General features: G+C 37.2%; 1 protein-coding gene across 1 annotated transcript in view; it reads right to left on the bottom strand.

The window, feature by feature from the left end:
• Positions 1–22,467, bottom strand: part of Sec8 (exocyst complex component secretory 8) — a 519,950-nt gene extending 497,483 nt beyond the window's left edge. The window contains exon 1 of the mRNA XM_090392988.1: positions 22,405–22,467. Coding sequence (XP_090249114.1) covers positions 22,405–22,467 — 63 coding nt within the window. The remainder of the gene's footprint in view (positions 1–22,404) is intronic.
• Positions 22,468–22,749: the final 282 nt, after the last annotated feature.

Here is a 22,749-nt window from a genome sequence, read left to right as displayed (position 1 = left end):
CAGGAAGCCATTTGTTGGAAAATTTGGACCAGTATTCTCTCCACTGTCAGATGTTGATCATAAGGCAGCTGAAGAGAGTTCTGGTTTTAGGCATTTTACAAAGACTATGTGGATTTTTGAGAGTCTAGGGCAGGAGTGGGTTGCTCATTACTTTATTAAATTCTTTAATCGAAGCTTTTCTTCTCTGTATATTTGATGGAGAAATGTTGGATAGGACAGGCAGCGAAAGAAGAGGGGGGTTGCTTCTCAGTGTCCCACTAATTGTATGCATGATAGAGTTTAGCTGGGTATCTATTATGTTAGTATGCACACTTCTTTCCCAGATTATTCTGCTGCAGAGAATGCAAGGGCTAGTGCAGACGATCTTACGACTTCAGCCCCACAATCCCAGTTTGTTCCAGCAAGCCTTGAAATTATATTATTTCTCAATTTAATTTTGTTGGACAGGTTGGTGATGTGCCTTTTATAGGTTAGGCTTTTGTCCAGGCTCACTCCAAGGTATTTCAGGTGAGACTCATGTTCTACTATCTTGCTGCAGAAAGATAAGTTTGGGTGTTGATTTGCCTCTGCATTGTTTACATGGAATGCCATACACATGGTTTTTGTTGGATTTGACTTCAGGTAGCATACCACTGCTAACAGTACTCTTCCAGGATGTTTAGGTCTGTGTCCAAGGTTGTTTCCAGGTTGGCAAAGGAGGTAGACTGGTGTAGGACCGCTAGCTCAGCATACATGTATTTCCTAGAGCTGGTATGTTGGACATGTAAATGTTGAAGAATAAAGGGGCTAACACAGAGCCCTGTGGGAGACTGTTGTGGAGGAATCTGGGCCTGCTCTTTTTTCCAACAATATGGACTTGGATCTTTCTGTTGGAGAGAATGGATTCGAAAAGCTGAAAAGTTTTTTGCACTTTATAATATTGCCTAGTTTTAGGAGAAGACTCCTGATGAACAATGTATCTTATGCTGATGTTAGGTCAATGAAAGTGATTCTGGGTTTAAGTTTCTTCTGGAAGCCTGCTTCAATCTGTGTTGTCAGGGCCAGGACCTGGTCACAGCAACATCTTCCAGATCTGAAGCCAGCTGGTTCAATCGGGAGTGCTCTTTCAATGACTGGTGAAATTCTTTTAAGGAGAATTCTTTCAAAGATCTTAAAGGTGGAGCAAAGCAAGGAGATAAGTCATAGATTCTTGACATTATTTGGATCTTTCCCTAGTTTGGGCACAGCAATTATTTTGGCTTCCTGCCATAGTCTTGTAGTTCTCCAGTTCCTATAATTTTTGAGAACAGAGCAACCAGTCATGATTGACCTCATTGGTCAATCATGACTGGTTGCTGGGTGTTTGGTACAGGCTTCCTGTACCTCTCCCAGAGATAATGGGTGTACAAGTTCAGGAAGCTCATGGCCCATCTTCAGGTTTTTTCTGATGGTAGAATGCATGGTAATTTTTCTGATGGAACTAGGACATATCTTGGAGGTTTTCAGTAGATGATTTGCCATTTGGTCTGGAGTTATCCCTGGGGGTTTGTATATTGTTGGATCTGTCCCCCCCATTTTTCTCAGAAGTGACCATCTTTTCTGGCTAGACTTGAAGTCAAGTTCATGGATCCATCTATCTTTTTTATTTTTGTCAAGAGCTGTTATGAGCTCCTTAGCAGCAGTTGGGTCTTCAGTTTCTTCGTATTTGGAAAAGTTCCTCAGTTTCCTTGCTCCAGCATGGGATGTACTGCATTCTGTAGCCTATAGGAATAGAGGCTTTGGCTGTGGTTTTGATTAGTTTAATAAATCAGAGGTACCTATTAGGGGTGGGTGGTATTGCTGTAATGGTTTGCTCAATTTGTTTCTCAAAAACATTCCAATTGGATCTAGCAAGTTTTCCATAGTAACTGCACTGCCAGTGATGATTGGGATTAATGTGCCTGACTCTATTAGTGTAGGATGATGCTGGTTGTTAGGGAATCTGTTGAGGATTGTTCTGGTTGTTTGAATTTGAATGCTTATGAAGTACTCTGTTTCAAGTACACATTAGGATATGTCCTTGAGTCTGGGCCAATGTAGGTTGCCAGACCATGCTTGGGATGGTAGTTGAGAACTATGTCAGGCATGTGGGTTTCCTGGGGAGCTAGGATGCTGATCGCTTTGTCTTTAGCTATTTTGTCGATGACTTTGGTTTGGAGAGCCAGGATGTCGATCGCTTTGTCTTTGGCTATTTTGCCGATGACTTCGACTTTGGATTTAGACAGTCCTCCTATGTTTAAGGAATCTTGAGGGAATGTTGTTTAGGGGACTGTAACTTATTTTTTGTAGTTTGCCCTCCACACAAACAAGCCAAGTGTTCCTTGTTATTCTGCGTGACGATCAAGCCGGCATGGAGTTTTTTGGGTTGTGCACTGTCCATGGTTGTTGCATGTGGTCCAAGAGGCTTTGTACCTTTGAACACCTGGTTAGAGACATCAGCTTCATGCTACAAGTGTGACATCTCCGGTGTGACATCTTCATGCTACAAGTGTGACATGTCTGAAGAACGAGCAATGTTCCCTCATGGTACATTTCTTCAGACACGAAGCCTATTTAAATCATCTTGCAAGCTCTCCATGTCGCCTTGATTAACTATTACTCTACCTAATTTTGCATCATCAGCAAACAACTGAATATTTCCTTTCAGGTTATTTCCTACATCATTTATGTACAAATTAAACAGTAGTTGTCCCAGCACTGAACCTTGTGGCACACCACCTCACCTGTTTTTGCCTCGATTCTGCCTTTTCATATACCACATTTTGTTATCGTTCCAGTAGCCACCCTCATATCCACTTTGCCATGGATGTGGCAAAGTGGATATGAGGCGACAGTATGAAAATCTGGCAAAAATCTAAATATAGGGTATTGATTGTGCTGGTGAGTATGGCTATTATTCATACTATGGTAAATACATAAACAGAACAACTTCAGGTTCTTAATGTGAGACAGGAGTGCATTACCAAAGGAGCCATCCTGCTCTAAAGATTACAGGTTAGTTTTACCCTACTGATAATTATTCGTTGCAATAGTAATCCTGCTCAGTACAAGAGGAACCACAGGTTCAGACACTTGGTGCATGTGCTTGGTTGAGTGACCAGAGGTTCGAAGCTACCATCCGTGGGATTATGACTGAATGCCTCTAAGTCAGAATCCCATTTAGATGCAACAATACCGTTCGTGCCTCGTGCGTTGAAAGGCTGTGCTAGCCAGAGTTGCTTTCGTACTGTGTGATCGCTCTGGAGATGAAACCACTAGAATGGAAGCATCAAGGTAGCTGTTGAGACTATGCGGCAGCTGCTTCCTACACCACACCATTCGGGTGTGATGTGCAAGCACCAAATCGTCTGCAGGCTACCTAGGTACTGGTCTGGGTGTCGTGCTTAGAAGAGCAGCCACCATACTGCCATCTATTGAAACTCATCCTCTACATCTAACAGTGTCATGTTCATCCCCATTTGTTCTAATTTGCATAACAGAGTTCCATGTGGTATATTCTGTCAAAAGCCTCTGAAAAATCCAGCAAAATCATCATGTATTCATTTCCTTTATCCAACTCAGCTGTTACTCTATTGTAAAAAGTTAGTAAATTACTAAGGCATGACCAACCCTTCACAAAGCCATGCTGACCTTCATACAGCATCATATTTTTATCTACTCATTCTTGAATTCTCTTTTTGACCAATTTTTCTAGAACTTTTACCACCACACCTGAGATACTGATTAGTCTATAATTTGCTACTGCAGTCTTAGAACCTCCCCTATACAAAGGAATTATTTTGCCCTCTTTCCACTCCCTTGGAACTCTACCAGAGCTGAGACTTAAATTCAAGAGCTCAGTCAGAGGCACTGCCAGTTTGAGTACCGTGCAAAGAGCACAGTACTCAATTTTATGAGTACTGTGTTCTTTGAATTTTATAAGCTGAAATAAGTTGCACAGCATTCTGAAATTTTCATATACATTCTACTTAGAATGTTTTGTATTATGTGATGTTAAATAACAGTTACTCCCTGTTTTTTCTGGTCCATACTGGCTGAATAAACTACCTAATTTTTAATTTTTCCTTGTATATTAGGCTCAATGGACTATCATAACCAATTCTTGCACATTCTTGCAAAACCCTAGCTAATATCCCATCTAATCCCTCAGCTGTATTTATACTGAGATTCTGCAATATCCTAAGAAACTCTAATTCAGCCACCTGTGTTCCCCATCAGTGTCTATTACATATGTTAAAGCAGTAACCTCACTAGGATGATATACCCTTACAAAGTGGCCATTCAGTAACTCAACTATCTGCTTGTCTCCTCATGACCATCATCACTCATTAAGGTTAATCTTCCATAGTCATTCTTCCTCTTTTACCATATAATGAAAGAACTCTTTGGGATTTCCTTTGGCCTGCTTGGCTAGATTCTTCTCATAATCTGATTTTACCTTTCTCGATATGCTGGTCACCTTTCTTGCCTGAGCCTTGTACTATTCTTGAGGTTGCTGGTCACCTTTCACTTTATATACCCTCCACAGCATTTTCTTCTTCTGCAGCTCATGCTTAATGATATTACTCATCCATCTAACTCCTACCTGATTAGCCCTCCTCACCTTAGGTATACAATTTAATATTGCTTCCTCTAGATGACCCTTAACTACATCCCATGCACTACTAACATCCTTATCCTGCAGTGTTTTATGCCATAGCACAGACTGAAGCTTCTTCCTAAGCTTGTCATAATCACCTGTCTTGTATTTCCACATATATCCCTTCTTGACAGAATATTCCTCATGTTTTACAACCTTAGTTATGGATAGCGCTTCTGATCCTGTGACTAGGTCCAATACTCTCCTGCCCTAGTCCCTTCCATCACATGCTGTCTTAAGTAATTATCTCTCAGCAGGTGTATAAATTCTGTTTCTTTCCTGCAATGTGATCTTTCTTTCTTCCTTTTAGTCTGTATCTCTATAGTTGAAGTCCCCCCCCATAATAATAACTCCACCTGTACTCATACTAATTTGGCGATACATGTCTTCCAGATCATCTGTGGAACTCTGTGACCTATAGCAACAACTACCTGTATATTTTGTCTTACTGGCCTTAATTTCACACCGAAGTGCTTCAAATGAACAGCCGCCCTCCTGCCTATCTCCTATTCTTTTTGGCTGCAATTCCTCTGCTATCATTAGCAGTACTCCTCTCCCCCATCCTATCTTCTCTATCTTCCCTGAAAATACTAAACCTTTCACATTCTATCGCTGTAACTGCATCATATGCTGTTAGCCAAGTCTCACTAATGTCTATAACTGTTGACAAGGCTGCACTAACAAATGCCAAAAATTCCTCTTCCTTGTTCCTGATATTTCTGGCATTAGCATAGAGAAACAGCAGCATCCCTTTAGGCCCCCACCCACCTTTACTTTCTGAATTGACTACCATATTCATTACTTTTATTTAAGAGACTAGATTCCCTACTTGGTCATTCTCACACTGACTCACGTAATGGGTGCCTTCACACAAACTCACTTGCTTCCCACATAATTGCTGAATTTGCACTTCAACATGCTCAGTGAACAAAGCTCTCTCTCTAGACCCCTAACAACAAAACCATTTAGATTCAGTCCATCAGCATTATACAGATTCTTCTTTCTGTCAAACACTTACCACAGATCCACAAATCCTACATCATTCCTTCTGCATTTCCTTCTCGTGTTTAGATCACTAACAAGAACCTTTTTTGTTTTGTTTTGCTTATATTATTATTATTATTATTATTATTATTATTACCTGACACCTCCAAGGACTCACTGAGGGAGGACCCCTACTCTCTACAACTCTCTGTCTCCACCACTTAATCCACCAATGACAGGGAACTGCAAATACTATCATCATCTACACCGACCCAATCTACCAATAGTATTTTTTTGTCTGTAAATTGCATGTTTTCTCAAGGCCAATTTGTCTGTATGCAGGATGAAAAACCAGAGTTTCCAAGAGAAAAAAAAACCTGCTACCTCCATATGAGATCAGTTAATTCACTTTCAATTGAAAACTCCCATATGAAGATTCCTCTTGTCACAACAAGAATCGAACTTAGGCCTTTTCCAGTGGAAGGGCACAACACACCATTATTCTTCCAATTATGCTATGGAGGCACTTAATCTTGGAAAGATATAATAAAGAATAATAATTGAAAGGAGCAATATATATTGCTCTTTCCAATACCTCAAAGAGCACAGGACTCAATTTTATGAGCACTGTGCTCTTTGAATTTGATAAGCTGAAATAAGTTGCACAGCATTCTGAAATTTTCATATACATTCTACTTAGAATGTTTTGTATACATGGAGTTTGTATTATTTGATGTTAAATAACAGTTACTCCCTGTTTTTTCGGGTCCATACTGGCTGAATAAACTACCTTATTTTTAATTTTTCCTTGTATATTAGGCTCAATGGACTATCATGACCAATTAATTTAACTTAATTAAAACTTCATTAATGCTCTGATAAAGCAGTTAATCCTATCTGCATATTTTGTTATAGAACAGCTGCATGTGTTCTTCTGGCTGGTTTATCAGGTTTGCAAAATGAAAAACCTGAGGTTTCAAGAAGGGAGAGCTAAGTCATCTTCAACTGAAAAGTCCTGATAAAGGTTCTGTATACAAGCTCTTATTAATTTCTCAAAAATCTTAACAACTACAGAAGAAATACAACAAAGCCTATAATTTGATACTTCCATTCTAATGCCACCCTTATGCAATGGTACTATTTTACCCTCCTTCCACTCTCCAGGAACCTGTCCCATTGCAAGACTTACATTAAACAGCCAAGCTAATGGCAGAGTCAGTTCCATGACACACATTCCTATAAGACACATAGTGAAATTCCATCTAGACCCCACACCTTATTAACATTTAGTGTACTCAGTATTCAGAATATATCCTCTTCCTTCACTTAGATGAAGGAAGAGGATATATTCATTATCCTAGGAATATAGCTTGCTGTACCAGGATGAAACACCCTAATAAAGTCATCACTAAATAGTTCAACTATGTCATCTGCTTCAGTCACCCAATTCCCATTTCCATCCAGCAAGGTAATATCATTTTTCTATTACCATCCACTATCATTTTTCCCCCTATTCACCACATAGCAACAAAGCAACAAAAACTCTCTATTATTCCACCAGGCAAAGCACTCCTCCTCTGACGCTCTGCACCCCCCCAATCATCGAATCTCCACACATGATGCTTCGAACAGTGATAAGGAAGACAAGACCTTGACATGCAGAAACAAAGAGGGTTATGGTTCCCTTCCCTCAAGAGGATGAGGATATATTAGAAAGCATCAGGGATGATCCACTGAGTCAGCGTTGGATCTATGGAATGTGGGATATGTAAACAGATGAAGGGAATGCAATTTGCAGAACTTTGTGAACAAAAGAAGAGGGGATATTATTACTATTGATGAGGGATCATTACCATATTAATATGGAGAAGATTTTTCATAGAGCAGACATAAACAAGAGGCCATCTCTGGAAGCTAAGTGATATGGAACAGGATCTTTGCTTGGAGAGTGAGTGAAATGAATGATTTTAAGACAGTTTGGATTTTTCTGAGTAAGAGAGAGAGAGTAGAGAGAGAGAGTAGAGAGAGAGAGAGAGAGAGTGTGTGTGTGTGTGTGTGTATGAGAGAGAGAGAGAGAGAGAGAGAGAGATGATGATGATGTCTTTTTGACTCCTTGGAGGTCTGCTAATAATATCCAATCTCCAAATTCACACTTCCTTTTCTTAAAAGAAATTCAAATTCAGCTTCAATCAATATTCACCTCACTATTCCCATTATACTTTTATTTTATTTTATTTTTTTTGTCTCTCACAAAGGTGACATTTGCACATGTTTACTCTGATACATACTATATCAGAGTTTCTAACTTGGAATTTTCTCCCCCCCCCCCCGCTAAAAATCTCTATAGCCCATTCTGAGAAATTTGTTTGTTGTCTCTATTGCTCTCATAATGTCGACAACCATTATTATGAAATTTCATTTCTTTAAATGTCAATCAGCTTTTCTCCACTTCCAATTCCTAACAGTGAATTAATCTTCCATGGAGATTTTAATTTTTACATCTGTAATCTCTAACTAGCTTCCCTTTTCCAGTTGCACAGATCAAGCAGGTAGTTATTGAAATACACATATAACTGATGATTTTACACAAATTGTTCATTGTCTAAGAATAACAGAAAACCCTATCCACTCTTTATCACTCTAGATTTCTCAAGGAGTGATCCATCTAGGTATACTGTGATACTATTTGTCCTTTAGGCAATTCAAACCACAATTGAGTAGTTATTTCTTCTACCACAGCAACACAAGCACATCATTCTCTTCTACATACTGTTTGACATTATAAGAATACCATCTTCGTGAATTCTATTATTATTATTATTATTATTACTACCCCCAAGATCTCATGGAGTCAAAGACTCATCTGGGAGGTCCTTTTATCACATACACACAGCTCATCATACTGTGTCTTAAACACACTCAAACTCCTTACAGACACCACACTCTCAGGCAAGGCATTCCAATCATTCACAACTCTACACAAAAAAAACCTGCCTCTCACTTCCCTACTCACACCCTCTTTATACAGTTTCCAGGGATGAACTCTGGTTCTCCCCCTGATCTCCCACTATTTTCTGTAGAACTTCTCCAGCATTGATCCTATAACAACTCCTTACCAACTTGTAGGTCTCTATCATATATCCCCTCTTCCTCCTGTCCACCAGACTCTGCAAATTACATCTTCTCAATCTTTTCTCATACTTGACATTCCAGAGGTCAGAAACTACCTTAGTCAGTCACCTATGGACCCTTTCCAACATCTCTTTGTCCTTTTGTCCTGTGCATCATTCCCAGAAGCCTTTGTGTTGTCCTCATAATTTTGGCAATGTGTCCCCTAAATTTCAGATCCATATCCACTATCACCCCCAGATCTCTTATTTCCTCCACCTCCAACAATATATCCTCACCAAGCATAAATTCTGCATCCCATCTTTGTTTTCCAAATTTTAAAACCTTACATTTTGCAACATTGAACTCACATCCCCATTTATGTGCCCAATCACTCAATTTATTCAAGTTTTCTTGTAAGGCCACAACATCTTCACTACTCTTCATGGTTCATCCCAACTTTGCATCATCTGCAAACAACTGAATATCTCCATCCAAATCTTCACCAATATCATTAATATACAAGTAAAACAGCAATGGCCCTAAAACAGACCCCTGAGGCATTGTTGGATTATCATTTTCAGTCTTCTAATCCAAACATTTGCTCTGAACATACCACTGAAGCAATTCTTATTGGTGTGTAAATATTTATTCTGCATTCCACTTTAAATGTTCATCAGGTTCTCCAAGATCTTTGCCAAGGCTATACAAAAAAAAAAAAAAAAAAAAATCTAATAATCTAATATATATATTGCAGTTAACTTTCATTGAAATCTATAATAGATTTAGTTTAATCCTTTATCCCAGTGAGAGCAAACAAAGTTTGCGCCTGAAAATATCTTCAGGACTAAATATAGTGTTGTACTATCTTATCCAGTAAGTAGTGCAACACCAAGGCAACTCGTGGCAAAGGTGGAGCAAGCTACCAGGCACTTCTAACCCAGTATCTCCCATAATGCAAAACACATTTCCTATGTGGATATGTATACTGTTATGCATTAAAGGGATTGGCCATCTACCCAGACTAGTTTCGACCTTTATTGAGGTCTCTTCAGTGGGAGCCAGGCCCAGAGCTGGAGATACCAGGCAGAAGCAGTAGCAAGTCATCTGTGCCTATGGGAGTTGCCAAAAGGTTTATCACCTTTTTTAAAAATTACTCTGGATTTAGAGAAAGATGTTGAAAATTTTTTTATCACTAGGTTAGACTATAATAGATTTAGTTTAATCCTTTATCCCAGTGAGAGCAAACAAAGTTTGCGCCTGAAAATATCTTCAGGACTAAATATAGTGTTGTACTATCTTATCCAGTAAGTTTTCAACATCTTTCTCTAAATCCAGAGTAATTTTTAAAAAAGGTGATAAACCTTTTGGCAACTCCCATAGGCACAGATGACTTGCTACTGCTTCTGCCTGGTATCTCCAGCTCTGGGCCTGGCTCCCACTGAAGAGACCTCAATAAAGGTCGAAACTAGTCTGGGTAGATGGCCAATCCCTTTAATGCATAACAGTATACATATCCACATAGGAAATGTGTTTTGCATTATGGGAGATACTGGGTTAGAAGTGCCTGGTAGCTTGCTCCACCTTTGCCACGAGTTGCCTTGGTGTTGCACTACTTACTGGATAAGATAGTACAACACTATATTTAGTCCTGAAGATATTTTCAGGCGCAAACTTTGTTTGCTCTCACTGGGATAAAGGATTAAACTAAATCTATTATAGTCTAACCTAGTGATAAATAAATTTTCAACATCTTTCTCTAAATCCAGAGTAATTTTTAAAAAAGGTGATAAACCTTTTGGCAACTCCCATAGGCACAGATGACTTGCTACTGCTTCTGCCTGGTATCTCCAGCTCTGGGCCTGGCTCCCACTGAAGAGACCTCAATAAATGTCGAAACTAGTCTGGGTAGATGGCCAATCCCTTTAATGCATAACAGTATACATTTAATGCATAACAGTATACATATCCACATAGGAAATGTGTTTTGCATTATGGGAGATACTGGGTTAGAAGTGCCTGGTAGCTTGCTCCACCTTTGCCACGAGTTGCCTTGGTGTTGCACTACTTACTGGATAAGATAGTACAACACTATATTTAGTCCTGAAGATATTTTCAGGCGCAAACTTTGTTTGCTCTCACTGGGATAAAGGATTAAACTAAATCTATTATAGTCTAACCTAGTGATAAATAAATTTTCAACATCTTTCATTGAAATCTTTTTTTGCTTATATCAAAATCTGTAACAGATGCTAGTAAACTATAATCAGTTTTGGAGCACATCCAAAATTTAAATTAAACTTGCCAAGAAATTATATTCTTGTTTAATCCCTTATCCAAGCATAAGAAAATAAAGTTTATGCATCGGGTTCTCCAAGAACTTTGCCAAGGCTGTACAAGAAAAAAAAAATCTAATATATTGCAGTTAACTTTTATTGAAATCTTTTTTTGTTTATATCAAAATCTGTAACAGATGCCAGTAAACTATAAATCAGTTTTGGAGCACATCCAAAATTCAAATTAAACTTGCCAAGAAATTATATTCTTGTTTAATCCCTTATCCAAGCATAAGAAAACAATCATTGAGAGGACTAATGACCTCTCAATGATTGCTTTAGTTATCCCATAATTCTTTTGAACATATATAATGCTCTGCATGGGAAGGACCACTACCCAGATCAGTTTCAACCTTTACTGAGATCTCATCAGTAGGAGCCAGACCCAGAAGGGATTACCAAGGTTGAAGTAAAATCGAAGAAGTCACATATTTTCCATAAATACAAATAGCAAAAAGGTGTATCACCTCATTATTATTATATATATATAATAATATAGATAACCTTCAGTGGTGTCGAGTGTCCATTTAGGTTGGGTGTGCGATAGTGTGGCTTAGGCAACCAATGCTACAAAATTCATGTCAATTTGACTGTATGATTGCATTTTTATCGATGTATGAAAGTTTTAAGAGTGCATAGCACCTATCTTAATCAGTGCAATACAATTAATTGTAGGATAATAAATACAAACTTTACACTTTACTCAGAAAATAAAAACAGTAACTCTTGAAAAAATGACAACGTTCAATTAGTGACTGACACAATAACCAATCACAGTCACTGATTTCTGGATGCTATTGTCTCAGCGCGGACACACCATGGCTCACCTTCTGAGTGTCTTAAAAACCACTGAAATGCTAAGAATTTGACCGGCTGCACAATCTGTACGTCTGTTCAAAGGGCTCAAAGGTGTCCATATTTGTGACTGCACACCAGGGCTATTAACATGAATGTGATGCAATGTTTAGATGTCAAAAAGTGTCCTCATGAAGCATTTATATATTGTGTTTAATTTTAGGAATCATGCAAAGCCAGGAAACAATTAGGTGAGCCTTTAACAGGAATAAATGCAAAAATATAATATCATGATATTGCTATTGCTGCACACCTAGCACATAAAGAATATACGCCTCTGATAACCTTATAGTTATTAAATATATGGTTGTATTATGTAACCTTATTATTAATATACTTGAAAGTATTATAATAATATAAGAATTATTTATTATCATTTGTTGATTTATACTGTACAGTAAAGATGATGTTCCAACAGATGAATCAAATAAGAAGAAAAAGACTAAGTCTTTTTCTTCTTATTTGAAAAAGAAGGTAGTCGAAATTATATTTCGACTACCTTCTTGCTAAAATACTTAGGTGATACACCTTCTGCAGCCTGGAAGCCCATATTCAACTTATTGCTAAGAAGTGCAACAAACTAATTACTGTCTGTCTAGTTTCACTCATTTCAGTTCTTTTAAAAGTAATTGAAAAACTATTAATCTCTAAACATGAGATTTCTTTCTTGGAATTATTCTCACCTCAAATCTCTCTGAATAAATATACAATCATCCCTCGACTTACGTCCATTTGAGTTACGTCCTTTCGAAGATACGTCTTGATCCCATAACGGAATAAATAACATTTTCAGCTATATATAGAGGACCTGAACCAAAAGCACATACCCCTTGGCACTGCGACTATAACCGCTAAATCTCTTCAACATGTTGAAAGAGAAAGCAGGACCCGATTATGTCTACGAATTCAGCGCTTCTTCTGGTTGGTTCATAAGATTCAAGCAGTGTTTTGCGCTGCATAATATGAAAATGTATGGGAATCTGCAAGTGCTAAGAAGGTTGCCAAGGAGTTTGTGGAAAAATTGGGTAAAATTATTATGGAGGAAAATTATTTGCCACAGCAAATATTTAATATGGATGAGACATCCTTTTTTCGGAAAAAAATGCCCAAGCAGACATTCATCCACAAAAAGCTAAAATCTATACTTAGTTTCAAAGCTCTTAATGCTCATATTATGATTCTGTTACGGATAATGTGGTTGGATATAAACTGAAATCATTTGTAATATGGCACAGTTAGAATCCACGAATCTTCAAAAACATTAGGAAGCATACTCCCAGTTCATTATCAGAACAATAAGAAGTCGTGGATGACTCAAATATTGTTTGCAGATGCCTTAATCATGCTATCAAGCCAAGACGTCTATAGATGTCAAGGTTATCATGGATGCAAAGTGCACATCAAAATTATAATACCATTGATATTACATTGAAGCATATGAAGATGCGTATCTGATCCATAAGGTAAGGTGGTTAATCAACTGTTATGCGAGTGAAATAAAAAGCTATTGTGTGAAATAAAATGTAGCATTTAAAATTTTATTAATTCTAGATAATGCTCCAGGTCATCCGTCTTGTATGTGTTATAGCGGTGATCTTCACTAAGTTCAAGGTCATGTTTCTCCCTTCAAACACTATTCATTGATCCAACCGATGGATCAGGGAATTCTTGCAGTGTTTAAGGCTTATTATCTATGGACAACTTTTTCACAAGCCATTTCTGCCACTGAAGGAAATGACCAGATTCTCATGTAATTCTGGAAAGCATTCAATATTTATCATGCTATTAAAAATATTGCTGTGGCTTGGGACAAAGTGACCTCTCAATGTATAAGTGGCATATGGAAAAAGACATTAAAAAGGTTTGTGCATGATTTTGGAAGTTTGTAGTAGTAGGTCTAGCAAACAATCTGAAACTCGAAGTGAATGATGACGACATTATTCAACTCATAGAAAGTTCCCATGAAGAGTTGACCAACGAAAAATTGGTTGAACTGGAGGAACAACTGTTGCAGAAGAGGGAAAAATGAGAAAAAAAAAGAGGGAAAAGAGAAACAGGGAGAGGTAGTTAAACAATTTACAGTGAAGGATCTTGCAGAAATGTTCTTTGCAGTTAGCGACGTCTCAAAATTGCTAAAGACAGGGACCCTAATGTTGAATGCTACTTATTAGTAGAAACAAAAGTACATGATGCATTTGCTTGCTATACATAAATTAATGATGAAAAGAAGAAGAGGAATAAGCAAATCACATTGGAATAGTGGCAATAACACACAGTACAGTTTTATAATAAGGTTTAAAAATTAAAATGACAGTATACGTATTACGGTTAAGTCCCTAATCCCTATAACTCTGTTGATTTAATGTATCGACTTACGTCCAATTCGATTTACATCCTGCCAGATGGAACGGAACCCAGACGTAAGTCGAGGGATGACTGTATTACAAATATGGTTATGCCAAAAGCATCATAATAATCCAAAAAAATTAGGTTCTGTCTTTCACTAAAGATGTTACTTTACCACTGAACTGTACTAACTCTACACAAATCATGACTGGGAACAACCATTAAATACTGTTCTCACATTTGGGAGTGATGTCCATAGCTGACTATCCTTAAAATGCTTAACTCAGTACAGAAGAGGATTGTTTCTGATTAAGGCTATCATTAACCCCATGGAATATTCTCTTAAAACATGTAGTTAAACAATGAATCCTGTTATCAGCTATTCTCAAAACCCAAAAGTAAAATGAGTTTTTTTTTTTATTTATTATTATTTTTTTTTTAAGTGAAGAGAAACAGCAATAAGATTATAAAACATCTAATTGTCATTGGAACTCTTCTGAAAAAATAAAATACCTGTACTATTTAGTCTCAGTAACTCTACTAACAGTCATGAATACCATAACTGACTAATCGTGTTATTCAGGTGGCATAGCATAATCTTCTACAGGTTTAGTTCTCAAAGTCCTGTTGTTGGCATTGTCCATGTGAATTGATGCCAAACAAAGTGTTTTAAATATTCATGAATAATCTTCACAGTATACTCAGAAAGCTGAATAACAGACTCCTGTTCAGTGTTGGCCACTGCATATAATATCTGCTTCAATTTAATTTTGAAAAAATTGCATACACAGATGTTAAAGCAATGGCAGTGCATAATAATTATACTACTAATAGAGAGAGAAAAAAAAAATCCTCACTGAGAATCTGTAAGTATTTGACCTCTCACGATGAGTCTTTGGACTCCATGGAAACTTGGAAGTAATACTAAAAGAAAGAACAATAGGACACTGTACCCCACAATTAGAAAAAAAAAATGAAGTTCAATTCTCACCAAGACAAAAGGAATTTTTATATGTTTTTTTTTTTAATCGAAGGTGAGTTAGCTTATTGTAAAGGGAGATAACAAGCGTTTGTTTCTTCTCACAGAAACTCGGGTTTTTCATCTCAGATAAGCAAACTGACTAGAGAACAACATGGAATTAACAGACAAAAACACCATTAGTCAAATGCTATAGTGTGCAGATGGTGAATAGTGATACAGTATCTGTAGAATTAATAGTGCAGATAGTTGGTTGTGTGATGTGAACTCCTGTGATAAGTTCTTGAATTCCCTAGAGGTCTTACAATACTAATTATTATTATTATTATTACATAACACCTCCATGGAGTCCAAACACTCATCGAGGGAGGGCACCTACTCTACAACTCTCCATCTCCACCACTCAATCCACCAACTACAATGAACCGCAACTACTTTCATCATCTACACTAATGCCATCTACTGCCGACCATCATCACCACTAGTATTTTCACAATCGCAAACATCCATGCCCACGGTGGGATTCGAATCCGCAGCCTTTCGGCTGGAGAGCAGATATGCTAACCACTCGACCAACCAGGCTGGCAAATAATATTATTAATAATAAACATAGTAACTTGGGAAATGGAGATGATACCTTAATGCTGTCTAAACAGAAATCTGCTACTATTTCCATTTAAATTCTAGAATGGTAAATATGAGATTTTCAGTGGTGTAGAACTTCAGCATACCCTGCAGTCCATGGATATGGGATGCCACTAAATAAAACCTTTTCATATAAAGCATACACACCTAAAGAATGCTGATAATAAGATAAGAACAAGAAAGACATAATACATAAGCTCAATGGAACAACTTGGGTGGCATTTCAGCAAATTCTTCGAACCACATATTTAAGCCTTGTCTATTCAGCTGCAGAATACTGTATACCAGTATGGTTGAAGAGAACAAATATAACAAAAGCTGATGGACAACTAAATAAAAAAACTGAATATAAATTGGATATAAATATATAATTGAATATAAACGTAACGACAGTACATTGCACCCTTCGACTGGAATAGGCCTAGGTTCGATTCTCGTCATGACGGGAGGAATCTTTATGTAGACTTTTTCAATCAAAGGTGAGTTAGCTGATCTCATATGAAGGTAGCAGGGTTTCTTCTCCCAGAAACTCGAGTTTTTCATCCTGCATATGAAAAATTGGCACTTCATTACTTCATGCAATTTACAGACAAAAAATACTAGTTGTGGTGGGCAGTGGATGGTGTTGATGGAGATGATTGGTAGTAGAGGTTCGGTGTAGTGGTGGAGATAGTTGTATAATAGGTGTCCTTCCGCGATGAGTCTTCGGACTCCTTGGAGATGTCATCACGAATAATAATAATAATAACAATAAAACATGGACTCTCCATAGCATGGTCAACAATAAATAAACTTTAAATTTGAAAAACAAAATTTCTACAATTTTAAAAATAAAATTATAAAGTATAATACTACCAACTTCTCTCTATAGAGCAGAAATCTGAACCTTAAAAAAAAGCAGAGAAAAAACTGTTGGCATTTGAAATGAAATGCTTCACGAAAATAAACAGAACTGAAAATTATAAATAGTGCTACAAGATTTTGAATATCCCTATTAACACAGTAAAAATTATCAACTCCACTGATTTGTCCAAGACTGTGTGTGAGACTTCCTTGCTTGGTTCTGAGGGCACTACAGAAGGCATAAGACCAAGGAGAAGGCCAAAATTGACATGTCATAAATTCCTTAGAAATGTTTGAAATTCCTCAGTTTTCAAAGCTGAATACAGTTCTAAGGGCTCTAAAGTAAGTTCTTTCATATGCAGTTAACATATGGAAGAGCTTACTTTGGACAGAGAAGGATGGAAGGCTCTTATCCATGAGGGACTCAACCAGTCTTAAGGATGAACAAGAAGAATTTGTGAGAAAGACTTAGGGAACAGATGTAGAAGGCATTGGTTTGTAGATCATGAAGCTTGGAGCTACACTGCTTATCCTGCAAAGCAGTCATACTGGCAGGAGAACATATGTAATTAACAACATAATATACTAACCTTTTAGTTGCTTAAGTCACCATCATTCCAAATAAAATCAAACCAAACTGGAAAGTTTGTCAGATGAGTAAAAGGAATAAAGCAGACAATCACTGTCAAAACACTGAATAGTGTGTGAGAGAGAGAGATCATATATATATATATATATATATATATGTAGAAAGTATTTTACCTTGGGTATAATAAATGTTAAAAATACCAAGCTATTTTAAACCTGGTTTTACTCCATTTTCCCAAGTAAGCAAACAGACAACCAAGTCAAGTTTGCGCGTGCATGTATTGGAAGTCTAACTGACCCTCAAAGTAGTGCAAGACCAAGGCAACTCTTGGTAAAAGTAGAATAAGCTCTTATCACTAATCTTAATATTTACCCCTAATGCAAAGCACATCTCCTGGAGGAGATGTATGATGTTTTGTATTAAAAGCAAGGGGGGGGGGCCACTACCCAGACTGGTTTCGACCTTTATTGAGGTCTCATCAGTGGGAGCCAGGCTAGAAATACCAAGAATTTAGTAATACAGAGTTTATAAGTATTTTACCAGAACAAGTTACCATAAGGTGTTTTAACCTTATTAAATAAAAATCTCAGGAGATATAAATGCAAAATTCTTGGTATTTCTAGCCTGGCTCAAACTGATGAGACCTCAATAAAGGTCGAAACCGGTCTGGGTAGTGGCCTCTTGCCTTTAATACAAAACATCATACATCTCCTCCAGGAGATGTGCTTTGCATTAAGGGTAAATATTAAGATTAGTGATCAGAGCTTATTCTACTTTTACCAAGAGCTGCCTTGGTCTTGCACTATTTTGAGGGTCAGTTAGACTTCCAATACGTGCAGGCGCAAACTTGACTTGTTTGTCTGCTTGCTTACTTGGGAAAATGGAGTAAAACCAGGTTTAAAATAGCTTGGTATTTTTAACATTTATTATACCCAAGGTAAAATACTTTCTACATTTATATCTCCTCCTGAGATTTTTATTAATAAGGTTAAAACACCTTATGGTAACTTGTTCTGGTAAAATACTTATAAGCTCTGTATTACTAAATTCTTGGTATTTCTAGCCTGGCTCCCACTGATGAGGGCTGGCTTTGAGAGGCTCTGCTTGGGGATATGTTTCTGCCTATCTCTGAGTAGGGCCACCGCTGAGATTATGGCTTTGGCTGGTGGTGGGGTGAGCCTGCCACTGGGTAGAGCCAACGCTGAGAAGTTCTTCCCGATGATGGGGTGAGCCTGTCATTGAGTGGAATAACGCTGAGTTGGACGGTCTTTCGGTCACTATGGAGTGGTCTAGGGATCGTCCTAATTTTTAGAGAGAGGTCTTTACTTAAATACACCTCAATAAAGGTCGAAACCAGTCTGGGTAGTGGCCCCTTGCCTTTAATACAAAACATCATATATCTCCTCCAGGCGATGTGCTTTGCATTAAGGGTAAATGTTAAGATTAGTGATCAGAGCTTATTCTACTTTTACCAAGAGCTGCCTTGGTCTTGCACTACTTTGAGGGTCAGTTAGACTTCTAATACGTGCAGGCGCAAACTTGACTTGTTTGTCTGTTTGCTTACTTGGGAAAATGGAGTAAAACCAGATTTAAAATAGCTTGGTATTTTTAACACACACATACACATATATATATATATAGGAGGAGAGAATGGGGATATGAAAAAAAAGGTATAAGAGAAAAGAGCTCAGAGACACTCCTACATCCATCAACCCCATGCTCTGTTTCTTTCTAGTGAAAGTACAGAACCCAGGGACACTTCTGCTGCTTATCAGTTATAAATTATGGAAGTCAGACTATAGGATAACAATTTTCTGAACAGGCCTCTATGTGAGGCTTGACCGAATGAAAATATCAAGAGTAACAGCATATGTTTCTCCCAACCTTTCCATGGAATGTGTTAATCATATGACATAAACTAAGAGATCTGTTTAGGATCTAGAACGACGAAAATCTAAAAAACAGTCAGTAATTTAGTGGTGAGTTCACCATTAATGGCCTTCGTTATTTCAAAGAAAACCGAGTCAAGGACAATTAGTAAGTGGTTTGATTTAAGACCGCCTCATTTTTTGGAATGGGCTGATGATTATATGCTTGCCACTGTGCTGTAGGTAGATATCAGGTGAGCACAGAAGTATGTACAGATGATATAGTATGACTGTTAGTTTTGGAACACACTTTTCTGTTTACCTACTTTTGCACATACAATTCTTATATTTTTCTCTGAATTCTTCAAGGCATTTGCTAACTTACTTGCTAGGAACTGCAATATGATATCTTCTTTTTCCAGGACTGCCTCTTTTTCTTCTTGAGTTCACTATGAATTTCAGATTTTTCTATCTGAAATATTTCACCACATATTTCACCACATACCTTCTTCTTTTTCCCAGCATTATGTTCCGCTTTATGCAGGATCTGCTGATTAATCAGTAGGGTTTACTTTTCACATGTTGACTCACTCCTTCATGGGAGAATGTATATAGTTGTATGAAGGTGAAAGACAATCACAAACATTCAAGCCCAATGCAGGATATGAATCCTCAGCCTTTTGGCTTGAGAGCAGATACACTAATCACTCAGCCAACCAGACCAGCCTTTGAAAAACCCTTCCTCATCACATACGTATCCTGGCTAAATCAATCGAGATTTTTTTATATTTCCACTGGCTCCAAGGTTTAATTGTTGTTTTCAAATGCTTTCATCTTTTTACCAATAATATTTGTATATTTGAGTGTATAGTTCAGTTCACATCTAAAAGCTACTTAACATTGTTTCTTTATAAAATTTTCATACATTTTTATTTTCACTGTGATATTCATTTTATCATTTTTAAAACTAAACAGAAATTGCATCCTATCTTAAATCCTCTGAATACTCTTGTATTTGTATCTTAACCCTATCTGAAAATATCAGTATCAAAAATAATTTTCTTATTTCTTGTCATTCTCTCCATGTGAACATAATACACTGATGTTTTTTTTTTTTGTTTTTTTTTGGAACATGATATTAATGAGAAAGGCCATGTCGCAGATACCTACTAGTGTTCCCAGCATTATTTCTTCAAATTTTCCCAAACATTTCTGTATGTTTGGAATTCATTTTCAAGTCTGATCTCTGACATAGTTTTCATTTTGCTTGTCAGCTGCATCTTAAAAAAATCAAAAAATCCCTCTACTTCTTACTTAGTAGTAGAGATAGTAAGACTATGGGCATAATTAACTGTCTTGTCTAAATCCTCTCATTTTGAAATTTGCCCATATCACTCTACTTGAAATTGCCTGCTATTTGAGTAGTATATCTTCAAGTTTAGTGTTGAATATTACAGCTACTTCTTCTTTCCCTGATCACTATCTCCTAAATAACATCTTAAAGTCAGTGATTAAGAGAATCTCTACTATTTTAGCCTTCTTGGTGTTACCAAAACAAAGACTGATTAACCCTTATTTCCTGACTTAAAAACAGCATGGAGGCCTTGTTTAACCAGGCAACACTCCAGCTAGCATGACATTTCACCATACTGTACCATTTTTTTTTCTTTAAACAATACAGATTACAATTTAGATAAATGGCTAAGTCTCAAATTGAGGAACCCTTCCTCACTACGAGCTCAAGCATTCCTTAAAACATATAGTGATACATAATTCATTCCCACAATCTTGACATCTAACAACATCAGTGCTAGATACATCACTGCTTCCTTTACTTCTAGTACCTCTATCATTTGCCTCCCTTAGTGTTGCATAAAACCAGTCTGATATTTACTAACAAAAAGGTCCATTAAATAATTCCACTACATCCTTTGTAATAATCATCCTACTATCATAAACATCCACCAGTATCATCCTCAGTAATTATTCTTAATCTTGCTCATCACCAAGCAAAATTTCCTTATATTTTCTTTGGCCTACCTTCATCAATCTACTTTCATATTTCACTTTCTCTTTCTTGAACATAATTTTCTAGCCCACAATGTTTACACCTCATGCAGATCTACTGGAAATAAATAAATAAAAACCAAAATACATTTTTGGTTTGTTTATTTGCTGGTTCCTGTTGTATGGGTTCATGTGTGCATGAAATATAATAAAAACAAGTAACCACACAAGCAATAAAAACAGAAAAGTAATAAATCATCAGTTTAGATGAAAAAATTAATTGAGGACAAACTGGATAAAAAATCAGAGACCAACTGGGTGTAAAGGGGGGGGGGGAATCTTAGAGGAGGTGGAGGAGATAATAATAGATAGGGCACTAAAATTGTGAGGAAAGTATAGCAGATTATATAGCAACGATATGGAGACATTGTATGAGTTATGATTCCATTGTAAAATGCTTTGATCAGAGAAAATGTGGATTTCTGTGCAAAGATTTGGTCCCCTGATTTTCGACAGGATGAAGAGATGCTTGAAAGGGTCCAGAAACAGTTCACTAAGATGTTATCTGCATTGTTGAGTATGAAGACTGACTGAGGGAATGCAAACTACAGTCTAGTAGATAGCAGATGGACATGACTAAGGCATATATGTCGGTAAGGGGGCTATTAATCTTGATAAGATTTTTCATAGAATGGGTAGAGAACAAGAGACTATCATCAGAAGCTGTATAAGATATAAGCCGAGGAGGGGGTGGGTTTTCTGCGTGAAGAGTGGTAGGTGACTGATTGGAATGCACTCGATAAAAGTGTCGTGAGCGATGAGACAGTGAGTGCAATTTTTTTTTTTTTTTTTTAGGAGGATATGATGTGCGAAACCTCACGCGATGTCACTGTCCGATTCCATTGAAGTCAGATAATGACAATAATAAACTTTCCACTATATCCAAATATCTTAATGTATTCCGATTAAAAAAAAAATAACGTGCATGATACATGACATTTGTATTTTCAAAATGATTTAGATGAGAGGATATAGCGTTCAATAGTATTCGTCAATTTAATGGGGAATGGGGAGGAAATAGAGAAAGTATGTATAATGCTAATACCGAAACCTGTATGCAAACTCAAATAGCATTCAATTAAACATTATTTCTTTCGGAATATTATCACAGATAAACAAAAACCCACCGATTCCTTTGGCCCTTTAATGTTTCGTGGGGGTCGTACCGGTACATCAACAGCAGACGCCATTTTTAAAATTGGGGAAATATAATTGATAACTCCCTATTTTTAAGAAACCACTATCGTATTTCCCCGCAAAATTTCAATAAAAATAAATATTCTCATAGGTGCTGAGTTTGTCCACTTCCTAACTCAAACTGAGAGATGAGAATCTACTATACCAAGCTAATGCAAATTATAATTTTCCTTTATTCCTGAAACAATAGTTCAGATCTCATGCAATATTCTGGTAATGCCTCAGTGATGTAGCTGGGGGGGGGGGGGGTCAGCACTCGGGTGACACTTTGAACC

Source organism: Typopeltis vanoorti, chromosome 5 (genome assembly GCF_054136105.1).
Source record: "Typopeltis vanoorti isolate ZY-2024b chromosome 5, IOZ_Tvanoo_1.0, whole genome shotgun sequence".
Taxonomy (NCBI): Eukaryota; Metazoa; Arthropoda; class Arachnida; order Uropygi; family Thelyphonidae; genus Typopeltis; species Typopeltis vanoorti.
Note: the sequence above shows the minus strand (reverse complement) of the source record. Positions and strands in the feature narration are given on the sequence as shown.